This window comes from Hemitrygon akajei, chromosome 4 (genome assembly GCF_048418815.1).
Source record: "Hemitrygon akajei chromosome 4, sHemAka1.3, whole genome shotgun sequence".
Classification (NCBI taxonomy): domain Eukaryota; kingdom Metazoa; phylum Chordata; class Chondrichthyes; order Myliobatiformes; family Dasyatidae; genus Hemitrygon; species Hemitrygon akajei.
In genome coordinates this window covers 68,205,515-68,219,604 of record NC_133127.1, presented here as the reverse complement: position 1 = coordinate 68,219,604, position 14,090 = coordinate 68,205,515, and the positions used below count along the sequence as shown (strand labels likewise).

Genomic DNA, 14,090 nt, shown 5'->3' with positions numbered 1-14,090 from the left:
GGGCAGCAAACCCAAATGAGGGGTTCAAGACTGGTCAGGAGATCCAGTTGGTACCTCCATTCGAGGAGATGGACGTCGATAAGTTCATCCTTCATTTTGAGAAAGTGGCTGTGAATCAGAACTGGCCTAAGGGGAAATGGGCTGTTCTGTTACAGAGCGTACTTAGGGGGAAGGCTCAACAAGCGTATTCGGCATTGTCTATGAATGAGTCTAAGGATTACGAGGAAGTAAAAAGGGCTGTATTGAGGAGTTACGAGTTGGTGCCAGAGGCATACCGGCAGAAGTTCCGGAACTTGAGAAAGCCATGGAACCACACGTATTTAGAGTTTGCCCGTGAGATGCAAATGAATTGTGAGCGTTGGTACGCCTCAAAAGGGGTCGTTGGAGATTATGATAAACTGTTACAGTTAATACTGATGGAGCAATTTAAAGGTTGTATCCCTGAGAGTATGAAGACGTACTTGGATGAGAAGGAGACAGTGACTCTGTCTGCAACTGCCAAGTTAGCAGATGAGTATGCCTTAACCCACAAAACAAAGTTTTCCCTAAATAAGAGCTACCAGAGAGGCAGTAGGGATGGCAGAGAAAGCCCACCGGCTAAGGCAGAGAATAAGCCGGGAGCTAGTGGAAAAGGTAAGGAGGAGGAAAAGCAGGCAAGCAGGAAGGTTCCCAACTTTACATGTTATAATTGTGGGAAAGCTGGTCATATGGCATCTAAGTGCTTTGCTCCGAAGAAGGAGACAGGAAAATGGAAAACAGCAATCCCTACTGGTTGCATTGAGACAGTCAACAGATTGATGAGGAAGGCAAAGGTAGACAGAGCACAAGAGGGGCGTGAGAAGTTTATCTCGGAAGGGACAGTGTCTGTGAAGGAGGGTGAAACCCCAGTTCCAGTGTGGATCTGGAGAGATACTGGGGATGTGTATTCAGCAGTGAAATTAACAAGTAAGTCTGTAAATGCTGAGGACCCGCCCATAGATTCCAAGATTTATCCCGCATGCGCAATCACTCGCAGCATGTCTAGAAAGGTGGCTGAGAAAGGAGACAGTTTAAATGAGTCCACTGTTGATTTAGCAGAGACGTTTTTACCAATCTTGTACCAGGAGAGGTTAGAGGATGGTAAAACAGAGAATAGTGGAGCTGAGGAAAGTAAGGGAGACGAAGCAGATTTAGTGTTAGCAAGGAACGAAATTTTGAACCTGGCTCACAAGATACCCCTAGGTGGACACTTAGGAGTGAGGAAGGAGGTTATGGAGGTGCAGAGTAAAGATGAGAAACAGATGAGGCAGTTAGAAGGTCCAGGGTTGGACACGGATGATCTGTCTGGTTTGACAGAGCTGTTTTCAGTTGAAGAAGTTAAGTGTGTTCCCGATGATAGTCCTAGATGAAAAGGATGCCGCTACCTTGAGGGAGTCTGCTGGGTTAGCAGACGAGGTTGTTTTAACCCGCAAGGTTGAGTTTACTCCGAAAGGGAGTTGCCCAGAGAGTAACTGGGAGGATCAGGGGAACTTGGAATTTGAAAAAGGGACTGGTATTGAAAGCCTAGGAGAGGCAGATGTCCCGTTTGCTTGTGTTCAGGATGTGAAGTCACAGGGTACTGAACTTAGCGTTGAAGCTCAGGAAAAGTCTGAGGTATCTGATTTACGGTAGTTGAAAAGGAATGCAATCCTTTTGGGTCAGATGGACTTGGTTCAGTGAAGAAAGGTTAACCGTAGCACCTGGAGAAAGTGAGAATTCTCAGTCACTTGTGTTAAAAGTTAGTAATGAGATGAAAGCTGGTGATGTGCATATTATTGAAGGGAAAGGGAAAGGGAAAGGGAAAGGGAAGAGAGAGAGAGAGAGAGAGAGCGAGAGAGAGAGAGAGATCTGGAAAGACACCCTTCAGACACCCCAGTGGACACTGACTGAGTGTTGAGAACCCACAGAAAGGTGGGGGGGGGGGGGGGGTGGCGGCTTCGGAGACCGAACCAGGAGATCGGTCAGTAAAGCTCACAGTGTTACAGCAGGGCCGATGGGGACTTGTGTGTGTGTCCACTCATGCCAGAGTGACAAGTCCACCACAGAAGAACGGTCTAGCTGAAGAACAGAGGGGTCATAACTGAATGGCCACAACGACACGACGGATTAAGAAAGCCACAAAAGGTTTGCCTGCCGCAGCTGTAGCTGTTATCTCTCACTTGCTCGCTCTCTCTCTCCAACGATTTTAATACAACAACCATAACCACCTCAGCATTTATGAACTGAACTCTAGACTTTCCTACGACAATTAATTTACCCCAAGACATCGATAGAGCTTGTTTATTATTGATTATTATTATTCCTACACTTTTAGGTTTATTACTGTTAACTTGTTTTATATGTATATTTGCATTTCTGATATTGTACTGTGTAGTTTACTAATAAACACCTTTAGTTTGGTACCACCAGATTCTTCTTTCTCTGCTGGTCAGACACCCAGTTACGGGGTACGTAACAATGCCGTTAAATTGTTAGATGCTAATTAGCCAAGGATGGTAGTGAGGGAGGAGGTGTAGGGGCAGGTGTAGCACTTGTTGCACTTGCAAGGATAAGTGCCAGCAGGGAGATCAGAGGGGAGGGATGAATGGATAAGGGAGTTGCATAGGGAGCAATCCCTGTGGAAAGCAGAAAGTGGGGGGGGGGGGGGGGGGGAAGAGAAGAGATGTGCTTGGTGATTGGATCCTGCAGGAGATGGCGGAAATTACAGAGAATTATGTGTTGGATGTGGAGGCTGGTGGGGTGGTAGTTGAGGACAAGAGGAACCCTTTCCATGGTAGGGTGATGGAAAACGGGGTACAAGTCAGACATGCGTGAAATGGAACAGATGCGGTTGAGGGCAGCATTGATGGTGGAGGCTGAGCTCCTCCAGCATTTTGTGTGTGTTGCTCGGAATTCAAGCATCTGCAAATTTTCCCTTTTTTGTGGTTTGATTACAAATAAGCAGATCAGTCAAACTCAAGAAAAATAATTCACCAAGAAGTTTTAAAATTATAATATCTTTATTAAGCAGAGAAACCGCTGAAGATTCACAAGTAATGTCTTAAACAGTACAGGACTGTAAAAAGACAAATGTAAGTATTCTTAATGTCAGAAAATTATTAAAATGGAAATCACCATCTATTCCTAACAAACACTTCAAGAAAAAGAGCGCAAAAAATGTTAAACATCAAATAAGAATAATGGTCCAGTCTAGGCAAAATATCTCACAAACAATTGGACTGTGGGCTAATGAAAACAGCACAAAAAGCAGCAGAAATAACTGCTGCAAATGCAAGGTCGGAAGTCCCCAAATTATATAGCCTACAGGGAATGATTTTATACAATTCCTGCATGTTTAAAGTCTCTTATATTCATTCTTTAAATTAAAAAAAAAATATTTAGAACATAAGCTTATTCCCTAGGTCTGCTTTGATGACTTACTGCAATGCATGTAATGAAGATGCCTCCACAATGTCTTCCTATGGAGAATGATCTGGCCAGTAATCTGACCTACTGGTAATAAAAGGATGATGATTTGCGTCCATGCCAGAAGTGTGGATGACTTGGCAGAGATATTGAAAGTTTTCCTGCTAACACTTGTCCTGCTAAATCGAGGGAATTGTGGTTTTGGGAAGTAATGTCTACTGAGTAGCGCCAAGATGGAGTTCAGACCAGAAATAGTACATCTTTGTCATAGCGAATGGGATATCAATTAGCGATCAGATACCAATCCTGGAAGACGTTAACATTCTTGAAAGTTGTTGTAAATGGACCTTATCCGATCAAGTGTGGAGTTCTCTGCCACACTATTGACTTCCGCCGGTGATTAAGCTTGGGAAAGTTGCAAGATGAACACAACCATATTGTATCCAATAACTAAATTCTGGATTGCAATCACTAGCCTCCAAAAAAGACACTTTTATTATGCGAGGGATGCGAGGAATAGTAAAGATTTCCCCATGGTCCTCACTGACATCAGCTTTAAGTTTCTACATTCTACTCGTATCGTTTCCCCATTTAAGAAATCTGAGGTTTGGCTACAGATAAAAGTCGGGTTTATTTGTTATCGTAATATATTACCCTTAAAACATTTGAAAAATCATTCGTACTCCAATGAGGATGGAGAGCGGGGAAAGGCTACATTCATTGTGATTCTTACATTATAAAAATGTCCACATAAACATATATCCCCTCTATCTGTCAGCCCTAATCCCCAAGCAACGACTATTTCCCTCCATAGATGCTGCCTGACCTACTGAGTTCCTCTAGCTTTTTGTATGTTGCTTCGGATTCCAGCATCTCGTGTCTAACATACACGTTTTCCATAGGATAAATTACTTTTCCCTTAAATAAAACTGTTGGGGATATGGGTTGTAAACAATCACTGCACTTCTGCCAGTACTTCGTTGCCCCACTTGTTTCCAAGAAACTTACTTTCCCACCAACGTAACTTTCAATCGGCGGAGAGACCAATCTTTTACCTTCGCTGCAACTCTTTCAACTCTCTTAAACACCTAAACACCAATAAATTCCAATTAATCTTACTTTGCTCTTGCAGCAGTGTCCGTCAGACCGACAGCAGTGATGCAAACCGGACTTCCAGATCTACACGCTGAAAGTCAAGCGAAAGGAGATGTGCGCATGCGCTGCACTCGGCGCGTGAGTCACGTGACACCCTTTACTAAATCAAATACTTTTACAAAGTTAAAACAAATATATTTTACATGTAGGAATGGGATTTAAAATCGATTCTTAGGGCCTACATTTTCTTTAATCATTGTTTTTTTTCTTCTTCTCTGCCTCAGCGAGGAGGTGACGCCAGCGCAGCCTCGTTGTCGACTGGGTAAACGGCGGAATTTTCAAAAATGGAGAGATTCCGCCGTGGCGTTGGGCGGGCGACTGGAGCGAGGGAGCGCGCGGCGGAGCAGTGAGCCCGCGCCCTACGGGGGCAGCGGCGGAGACAGAGCGGCTACCGGTATGGCGACCGTGTGCATCGGTGAGAAAATAAAGGTACGCCCCGCCATCACCTGTATTTTGGTTACTAACAAAAGTCCTGACACTATTTCCTGTGGAAGGCAACTCGTCCAATCTCAGACCGAAGCCTCGGCGGGGGCCCATCCCCTTCATCAGCTGTCACGTTAGACCCTTTGGTAATGCCGATTTGTTTTTTTTAAAACTAACACTTTCTGGTTTTCTGTCTGCCGCTAATTCTGTCCCAGATCGGGCGCAGATGTGGTACTACTGTTTCGTAGCGAGATGTCTGCCCAGAAGCCAAGCCAGCGGAACACACAGTTCACTAAACGTAAACTTTCTATCTTCTATAAGAAAAAAAAACAATCGGTTAAATCTGGGGAGGTTGATTGAAAGCTGTCAACATTTAAAAACTATTCTTAAAATTATATGTCATCAAATCATTCCATTCATTCTGCCATCAATTCAATACATTCTTTCATATTCACAATGCAGCAGCACAGCTAGTTTCCACTTAGAATAATTCATACAGGAAGTGTTCACTCAACAGAGCCCAGCCCTTCAAGCTCAAAGTAAATTTGTTGCCATATGCTATCTTGAGATTCATCTTGTAAACATTTACATGAAAATAAATAAATGCAATTTCTGAAGAACTGTACATAGATAACCAATGAGCAAAAGATAAATTGTGCACCTATAAAATAGTACTGAGAACATGAATTGTACCTTCTTTAAAAGTAGGTTGTAGAATTAGTTCAGAGTGGTCCAGTTGTTCAATGTCCAGTGATGGCTGGAACTTGAACTGTGATCCCACCCCTCAGAGTTTTTACATTGGCTGTGCTAAGCTTAAATGTGCCCCTGACTATGTACTCTTTGAGGGTGAAATATGCCAATTGGCAGTATTCACTTACAGAGCTTTTGGTGCACCAGAATAACATCAGGTTTCAGGTAGAAGGGTAGACAACTGCGTCTTTAACAGTTGATGATCTTGCAGCAGCAGTTGATGTTTTTCTTGATGTTCATCCCTGGGAACACTGTAGATATGAGTGGTGCTCTGTTACACAGCAGTTTGAGACAAACTTTGATAGCATAGTTTTCCAGACCTTGGCAAATGTGCTATACACAAATGTGTGGGTGACCATATCATCTGTACCACAGCCATGATGGCTTGGGAGTTAGACTCCAACCATAAGACATAAGAGCAAAATAAGGCCATTCAGTCCATTGAGTCTGCTCTGCCATTCCATCATGGCAGATTTATTATCCCTCTTAACCCCTTACCAATCAAAAACCTATCAACTTCCACTTTAAGTACACCCGATTACTTGACCTCCACCTCCATTTGTGGCAATGACTTCCACGGATTTCCACTGTCTGGCTGAAGAAATTCATCTCAGTTCTAAAGGGCTGTCCTTCTATCTCAGTTCTAAGAGGCTGTGCCCTCTTGTCCTAGCTCCCCCACTAAAGGAAACATCCTCTCCACAACAATTTCATGCCTTTCAGGAACTGATTAGAACAGATTTGACAAGAAGTGTCCTGTCCACTACCAGCCAATATTGTCAACATTTACTGTACAATTTTATTATGTTTGTAGGGCTGATCTACGTGTCTTGTTGAATGCAAGAGCAACGAAGTGAGCCTGACTAAATATGTGGATGGACCAGGCCCACAGCTTACATTATCAGACAACCATAAAGCTTTTGAGGCCATGTTAAATTAATTTGTACTTATTAGTACAGTACTAAAGCAAATATGCAACACCGAAAAAGTATGCTGGCAGGATAGAGTACCGACAACTTTTTTGTAGAACTATCCTACCAATATGCAGTTATGAAATGCATTGCAGAAAGAATTCCATTCCTTGAAAATTTAACTACCTCTTAGTTACCCAAAATGAGTCTGATATTACCTGATATTCAGGAAGAGCGTAACTTTGTGCCACAAGCTGGCTGACTGTTTTGTACAGAAGCCCATCACAGAATGTGTCAATTTGGAGATGTCTCCATTCTACCATCCAAGTTGTTTGTTAGACAATTAACGTGCATATTTGAGACCTTGCTAGGGAGGCAACAGATAGTAGAAACGCTATAACACCAATAGTAATTGGGTGGTGTAAATCATTAGAAATGCATTTTTCGTGGGAAGTTTTTGCCTCTTCACAATACAAAAATATTCAACACATAGCTAGTAGAAAAGGCCACAAGTGTTCTTCTATCAAGATCTGCATTGTAATGGAACCTTGTAGTTTCTTCACATGATAGGAGTCGTGGTCATCTTTCAATCCATTTTGTTCTCCTAAAGATGGTGCCAAACTCTAACCCAAGTTTAATTTGATGCACAAACAGAAGTCTACATAACAAGATTCCACTTTGTTATTACTTCACTAAATCAAGAAGGATAATTAAAAAATAGTCTTTTTATTTTGGTTGTCTCCAGTTCTCTTGGCTATAATGGGGCTCATTTTGATGAATAAAAAGCATAAATTTAACTAAACCTCTCCTTTTGATTTATTTAGCTATATTATGATATTATTTTATTATGTGCTTATTGAATATACCCACAAGAAAATGAATCTCAGGATTAGAAACGTAGAAAACCTACAGCACAATATAGGCCCTTTAGCCCACGATGCTGTGCCAAACATGTACTTATTTTGGAAATTACCTATAGCCCTCTATTTTTCTATGCTCCATGTACCCAGCCAAGAGTCTCTTAAAAGACCCTAAAGTATCCGCCTTCACCACCGTCGCTGGCAGCCCATTCCACGGACTCACCACTCTCTTTCCTAAAAAAAACTTACCCCTGACATCTCTGTACCTACTTCCAAGCACCTTAAAACTATGCCCTCTCGTGTTAGCCATTTCAGCCCTGGGAAAAAGCCTCTGACTATCCGCTTCAAGGAGAAAAGTTCACTCAATCTATTCTCATACAAGGCATGCTCCTCAATCCCGGCAACATCCTTATAAATCCCCTCTGTACCCTTTCTATAGTTCCCACATCCTTTCTGTAGTGAGATGACCAGAACTGAGCACAGTACTCAAAGTGGGGTCTGACCACGGTCCTATATAGCTGTAACACTACCTTTCGGCTCTTGAACTCAATCTCATGGTTGATGAAGGCCAATACACCGTACGTACATACATACACACACACTTTGACAATAAATTTACTTTGAACTTTTAATGGTGTAATTAATCTACACCATTGTTGCTTTAATGATTTGTGTGCTTGTACTCCAGATTCTTTTGAAAGCTTCATTATCTTTCACATCCATCTGCCAAATCATATTTCTAGTGATGAGAACATTTCAACACTTGTAAAGAGGCTTTTACAAGATTTGCATGTTGTCTTTGAAGACTTTGAAAACCAGAAAATGTTACATGATCTGCCTCTTGCTACAGGTAGAGGTCTTTATAATGGCATCTGGTAGTTTAGCAATCCCTGACATGGTTGCTGTGATTCCTATGTTGGACCCAACAACAAGGTCTCCAAGATATTTCTCTCATATCTCCACACAAGAGATTGTAGGTATGGTATTGACTGAGTTGGTTTAATATAACAATACAGAGGATACCTGGCTGTCTTTCTACTGATTTGTTTGACTGTTTATGACTCTTTGGATGTCTGAGGAGGACAGAATTCCTGTAAGACCTTATGAACTGTTAAATTGGTTTATTTAGGTTGTCTGAATTTTATGAATCTATTTTGGCTTGACCAGAGTATTACCATATTAGACAAGTGAGCCCACATATCTTTGAGTGAAGGTGAAAATCCTGACTGTCACCAGGTCCACCAATCATTTTGTATTTACAAACTTGCAACTGTTGTTTTAAGTGCTGCCTTGTCTTTTCTTGAATAGATAATGGAAGAACATGTGTGGAAAAGGGTTACTGTTGAAGTAACCACAACATAATGAGCTTTTGATTGAACCGGCTGATTTAATTTAAGTTGAAATCAGCCAGCTTGGCATAGATAGCTGTTCACGTTGGCTAATCAACAAGTTGTTGAGGATGACACTGGAGTGGTTTTCTTGTGGGAAAAGGTCCATTGAGGGTGTCATTGAATGCATTTTTTATCATGATCATTAAAAGGTGGTGCTTTTTGACACTTGCTTGAATCCTTCCTTTAATTTTCTTCCTAAACAGCTTTTGATGATTGATGGTATCATATGTGCTGATTGGTCATTGAATGTAGCAGGGATCTAACTAAGCAATGGCAATGAATTGTCATTTCTTAAATCCACCCTTGGTGAGATTCAGTACTTGAGAGGTGCATGATTTGCCATTCATATTATACAACTATGAATTTTTGTCTTGCAAAATGTAGAAGAACTAATTCACAGTGATTAATTCAAACTAATTTACCAATAAGTTTATAAGGTAGCAACAAATCTAGTGTGAGAACCAGTAGGAGCCTGCTCCCCCTTTAAACAAAATCAATATTGATTTTCCACCTCAACATATTTTCCTGCCTATCTGACATCTCTCAATCAGAAACTTATTGATCACTGTTCTTAGAGCAGTTGGTGATTGAACCTCCACTGTCATCTTGGGTAGAGCATTCTGAAATTCACCAGGATATTTCTCCTTGTCTCAAATCAAAATAATCCACCCCTGTTTTAATTGTAATAATGGCTTTAGACTCTGTGACGTTGATTGAGATTAGCTGAAAACTACATCGATCTCAAGAGTCCTTCTCTGGCTTCAAAGACAACAATGTGTATTGGCCTCATCATTTTGAAAATGCAATCCATGGTCATGCAGGTGTTGGATAGTCTATTCAATGCAGATGTCATCTTGGCTTATATTTGTATATTTTGATCTTTTTGATTGCTTTTTCCATTTTGGTTGCTATAATTTGTCATTGTTGCCTAATTATATCACTCCCATCAGGGAAGAGGCTACATAGCATCCATGCCAGGATCACCAGACTCAAAAACAGTTACTTTCCCCAAGCAATAAGGTTGATCAACACCTTCACTACTTTATCATTTCCTGTCAGGGTCACCAGTGCCTAGCTTCACTTTATGGATATAAAATCTGTGTGTGTGTGTGTGTGTGTGTGTGTGTGTGTGTGTGTTATATATAATATAATCAGCTTATGCAGCTTATGTATTTTTTTTATTATTGTGTTGCAATTTATCTTATTGTTTTCTCTCAGTTCTTTGCTTCCCCAATATCTAAATTGATCATCTTGTTGTTTTCTCTTATGCTATTTGTTAGTTTGCATGCTCTTTATATACATCTATTTTTAAAGGATCATGAAACATTGAAGAGGTTAGATTTAAAATAAGGGTGATTTAACGGGAGAGGAATGACAAGAGGCAGATTTTATAAAATATGTACGGGTAGAAAGTAATATTAGAGACATGGGGGGAGGTGATTTTTTAATTAATACTTCCCACATTCTTTAGTTCTAAAGCGAAGGGTCTCCGCCCGAAACGTCGACAGTGCTTCTCCTTATAGATGCTGCCTTGCCTGCTGTGTTCCACCAGCATTTTGTGTGTGTTGTTTTCATAATCACTGTCTTGAATGGCGTGGAATCTGTTGTTTTGCGGCAGCTGTACAGTGTAAGACATAATAATTACTATAAATTACAAAATAACTAGTGTCAGAAATAAAGAATAATGAGGTAGTAGTGTTCATGGACCGTTCAGAAGTCTGGTGGCGGAGGGGAAGGAGCTGTTCCTAAATCACTGAGCGTGGTCTACAGGCTCCTGTATCTCCTTTTGAGGCACCGTCTCTTGAAAATGCCCACGTTAGTGAAGAGGGTGGGCCCGTTATAGTAGACTTCAATACCCGACGCCCTTAACTAGAAACTATTTGCTGGCAAATTGATAAGTTTATTGTAGAAATGAAGGCTATTCAAATTTTCAATGGATTGTCTCAGTATGTAATATATTTGTGTTTAAACATACTTTCTAATGATTTGATACTTCGCTTGACGAGGCTTTGAAGAACTCGTAAATAATACTTAAAGGTCTGTTGCTTGGCAATGAGAAGCCGTTGTGTTAACGCGGGAATAAAACCGGGCTTATGTTTTACTGACTTGGTCTTTATCTTTGAATCCTCTCGCTACTTCGTTAGTTCGTGCCAGTCAAAGAAAAACTGGTCAAGTTCCCGTTGGTAGTTCTAACATGTTTGATCGGGTGTTGAATTGTATCTTAAAGTGCAAGTGTATGATGTCTGGCCATACGAGGATGTCAGTAGATGGTGAAAATGCCATTGCGGTAAGCTGTACGAAGCATTTATACCGAACAAGCCAGTCATTTGCACATTGCCTAATAGTTATTATTGCATTATTGTGCTGCAATCGATCAAGAGTATATTGAATCGGTGACTGACAATTTTTTTTTCAGGACTTCAAGGTTTTAACACTCCTTGGGAAGGGGTCGTTCGCCTGTGTTTACAGAGCAAAATCTGTGAGTACAGGTCTGGAGGTGGCGATAAAAATGGTAAGTTTACCACAAGCGGTATCTATCTACTTTAAACAATTTTTTTTTTATCTTTCTCTGCCTATGGGAATCTTGAATGCAATACTTACTTTAGCCCAGTTTGTTAGAATTATTTTTAAATGTCTTGTCAACATAACAGAATTAATGCGTTTGTTCTAATGGTTTAAAAAAAGGTCTGAGTTGAGTTTGGCTTGAATGTTTTACTTGAAACAGACTAAACATAATTGTTCATTGTGCCTGATTAATTTCTCCATGTCCAGAAAAGTAACTAAACATATCCAAATAAGTCCCATAAATCTTTTAGAATTCTTGGACAATTTTAACCAATTTGTAATTAAAGTTCATATTCAAGTTGGTCACTGGCATATTAAAAAAAATTCTTTTTTTTTAAATCACTGAGTGCATCTTTGGGAATACTCTTTCCAAATAAACAGTAAAATTCAGCTCAGCAATGTATGCATGGTGACTTGTTTATAATTCAAAGGACAGAATAAATTTTAATCACTGCAGGTTCTGTGACTACTCACCACTTTTAGGAGAGTATCTTACCCAAGATTCTAACATCCTCTTGTCAGAGGAAATTACAGGTAAAATAGAATAAAAATCAAGCACTGGATATTATTGTCTAATGGGTAACTATTGTTTCATGAGACATCTTTGTGAGAAACTGGCTTACTCATTTTGGCCAACATTCGTATTGGACAATTAAATTGCTGATTATCAGCTGTGAAACTTGTTCCCATTTCTTACTTTAATGAAAATAAGTTTTACTGTTAGTAACTTAAATCTATTTATGATGGAAAGAATCTTCACGTTCCCAAGCAGATAATTTCAAATAATTTTGCACTTGTGTATTTTTTCCCCCAAAATGTAGTAAAGGTTTTGAAATAGAAAATAATTTAATTCATCTAATTAACACACAAAATGCTGGGGGAACTCAGCAAGCCAGGCAGCATCTATGGAAAAGAGTAAGCAGTTAATGTTTTGAGCCACAACCCTTCATAAGGACTTATGAATCAAGGGTTTCAGCCTAAAACATCAACTGTTTACTCTTTTCCATAGATGCTGCCTGACCTGCTGAGTTCCTCCAACATTTTGTGTGCATTGCTTAGATTTCCAGCATCTGCCGATTTTCTCGTATTTAATTCATCTAATTGCTCATTGTTGAAATGATATGGATCCAATGAATTGTGTGTTTCCAGATTGACAAAAAGGCCATGCACAAAGTGGGAATGGTGCAGAGAGTCCGCAACGAAGTGGAGATACATTGTCAGTTGAAGCATCCGTCTATATTGGAGGTAATTGCAGTTTTATGAGTACTGTTCTTTTGCATCTATTCTATGAGAATACTTATGGATGATCTTTGTTTACTTTCAGCTTTACAACTATTTTGAAGACAACAATTATGTCTATTTGGTACTGGAGATGTGTCACAATGGAGAGATGAGCAGATATTTAAAGAACAGGAAAGCTAGTTTCTCAGAAGATGAAGGTACTACCATTTGAAAACATTTATTATGGACTTTCCATTAATAAATGTGATATTGAGGACCATGTGTTTTATTTTGCCAGATTCAAATTGATCTCTACTTGGCTATATTCAGGGTTCATTCATAAAACTACTGATCTACCATCGTAAATTATTAGGGCTTTGCCCAATGCTGTGGTTTCCTCTCTTATCTTGAAGATGTTCTAACTGTTGGCTACCATAGTGGTGGTAGGACAATCAGAGTGAAATTGATGGACGTGTAAGAGAAATATATAGGGAATGAAATTGTTCTGGGAGTCCACATAGAGGCTGAATAGCCTCTTTCTCTATCAAATGAAGGTATGAAAAACATTGCATAGGTGTACAGATGGTGCTCAGCATTATCTCACTAGGACTTTACATGTCTCTTGTATTGTTGTACTTGAATTGGATGGGCCAAAATCTCCAGGGATAAATTACCAAAACTCTGCTGGGAAGACATTTGAGGGAAACATTAAACTCTGTGTTTTATCTGCTGAAACCTATTAATGAGAGCTCACTTAAATAAAATGGTTAGGAAATAAGTCAGAGGTTACATTAGGATTGTTTTATGTGTGTCTATAGAATATGAAATGCATTGGCTGATTAGGATATACAGTATACTAAAGATTCAATTGTGGCATCAAAAAGAAAATGGATAAATAAGAGCAAAAATATTGCTAACATAATGAGGTGGGATTATGAGTAGAACTGACATTTGAGTAGGCTGAAATTTGTTGTTTTTTTTTTTGTTCTAATATATATCAGCTTACCTACTGATGTGTATTATAAACCCAAGGACTCTCACAGCTGCCTAGGCTATACCTCTTTCTACCCTGTCAATTGTAAAAATGCTATTCCCTTCTCTCAGTTCCTTCGTCTTTGCTGCATCTGCTGTCAGGATGAGGCTTTTCATTCCAAAACTAAGGAGGTTTCCTCCTCTAAAGAAAGGGGCTTCCCTTCCTCCACCATCAATGCTGCCCTCAACCTACCACCCAACCCCATGTGTACACGTCCAGTACATAATTCTCTATAAATTCCGCCACCTCCAATGGGATTCTACCACCAAACACCTCCTCCCCCCCCAGTTTCTGCTTTCTGTAAGGATTGCTCCCTACGTGACTCCCTTGTGCATTCGTCCCTCCCCTCTGATCTCCATCC

The 14,090-nt window shown here is 40.1% G+C and overlaps 1 protein-coding gene and 1 long non-coding RNA gene across 3 annotated transcripts in view; one reads left to right on the top strand and one right to left on the bottom strand.

Annotated features, from left to right (window-relative positions):
- LOC140726427 (uncharacterized) overlaps positions 1-4,637 on the bottom strand; it is an 83,410-nt gene extending 78,773 nt beyond the window's left edge. For both annotated transcript variants that reach the window (XR_012098633.1, XR_012098632.1), the window contains exon 1: positions 4,543-4,637. This is a non-coding gene — a long non-coding RNA (uncharacterized lncRNA). The remainder of the gene's footprint in view (positions 1-4,542) is intronic.
- A 252-nt stretch (positions 4,638-4,889) lies between these two features.
- The window catches only part of plk4 (polo-like kinase 4 (Drosophila)), a 43,847-nt gene continuing 34,646 nt past the window's right edge, over positions 4,890-14,090 (top strand). The window contains exons 1-4 of the mRNA XM_073042806.1: positions 4,890-5,007; positions 11,327-11,422; positions 12,625-12,720; positions 12,800-12,914. Coding sequence (XP_072898907.1) covers positions 4,975-5,007; positions 11,327-11,422; positions 12,625-12,720; positions 12,800-12,914 — 340 coding nt within the window. The 5' untranslated portion in view covers positions 4,890-4,974. The remainder of the gene's footprint in view (positions 5,008-11,326; positions 11,423-12,624; positions 12,721-12,799; positions 12,915-14,090) is intronic.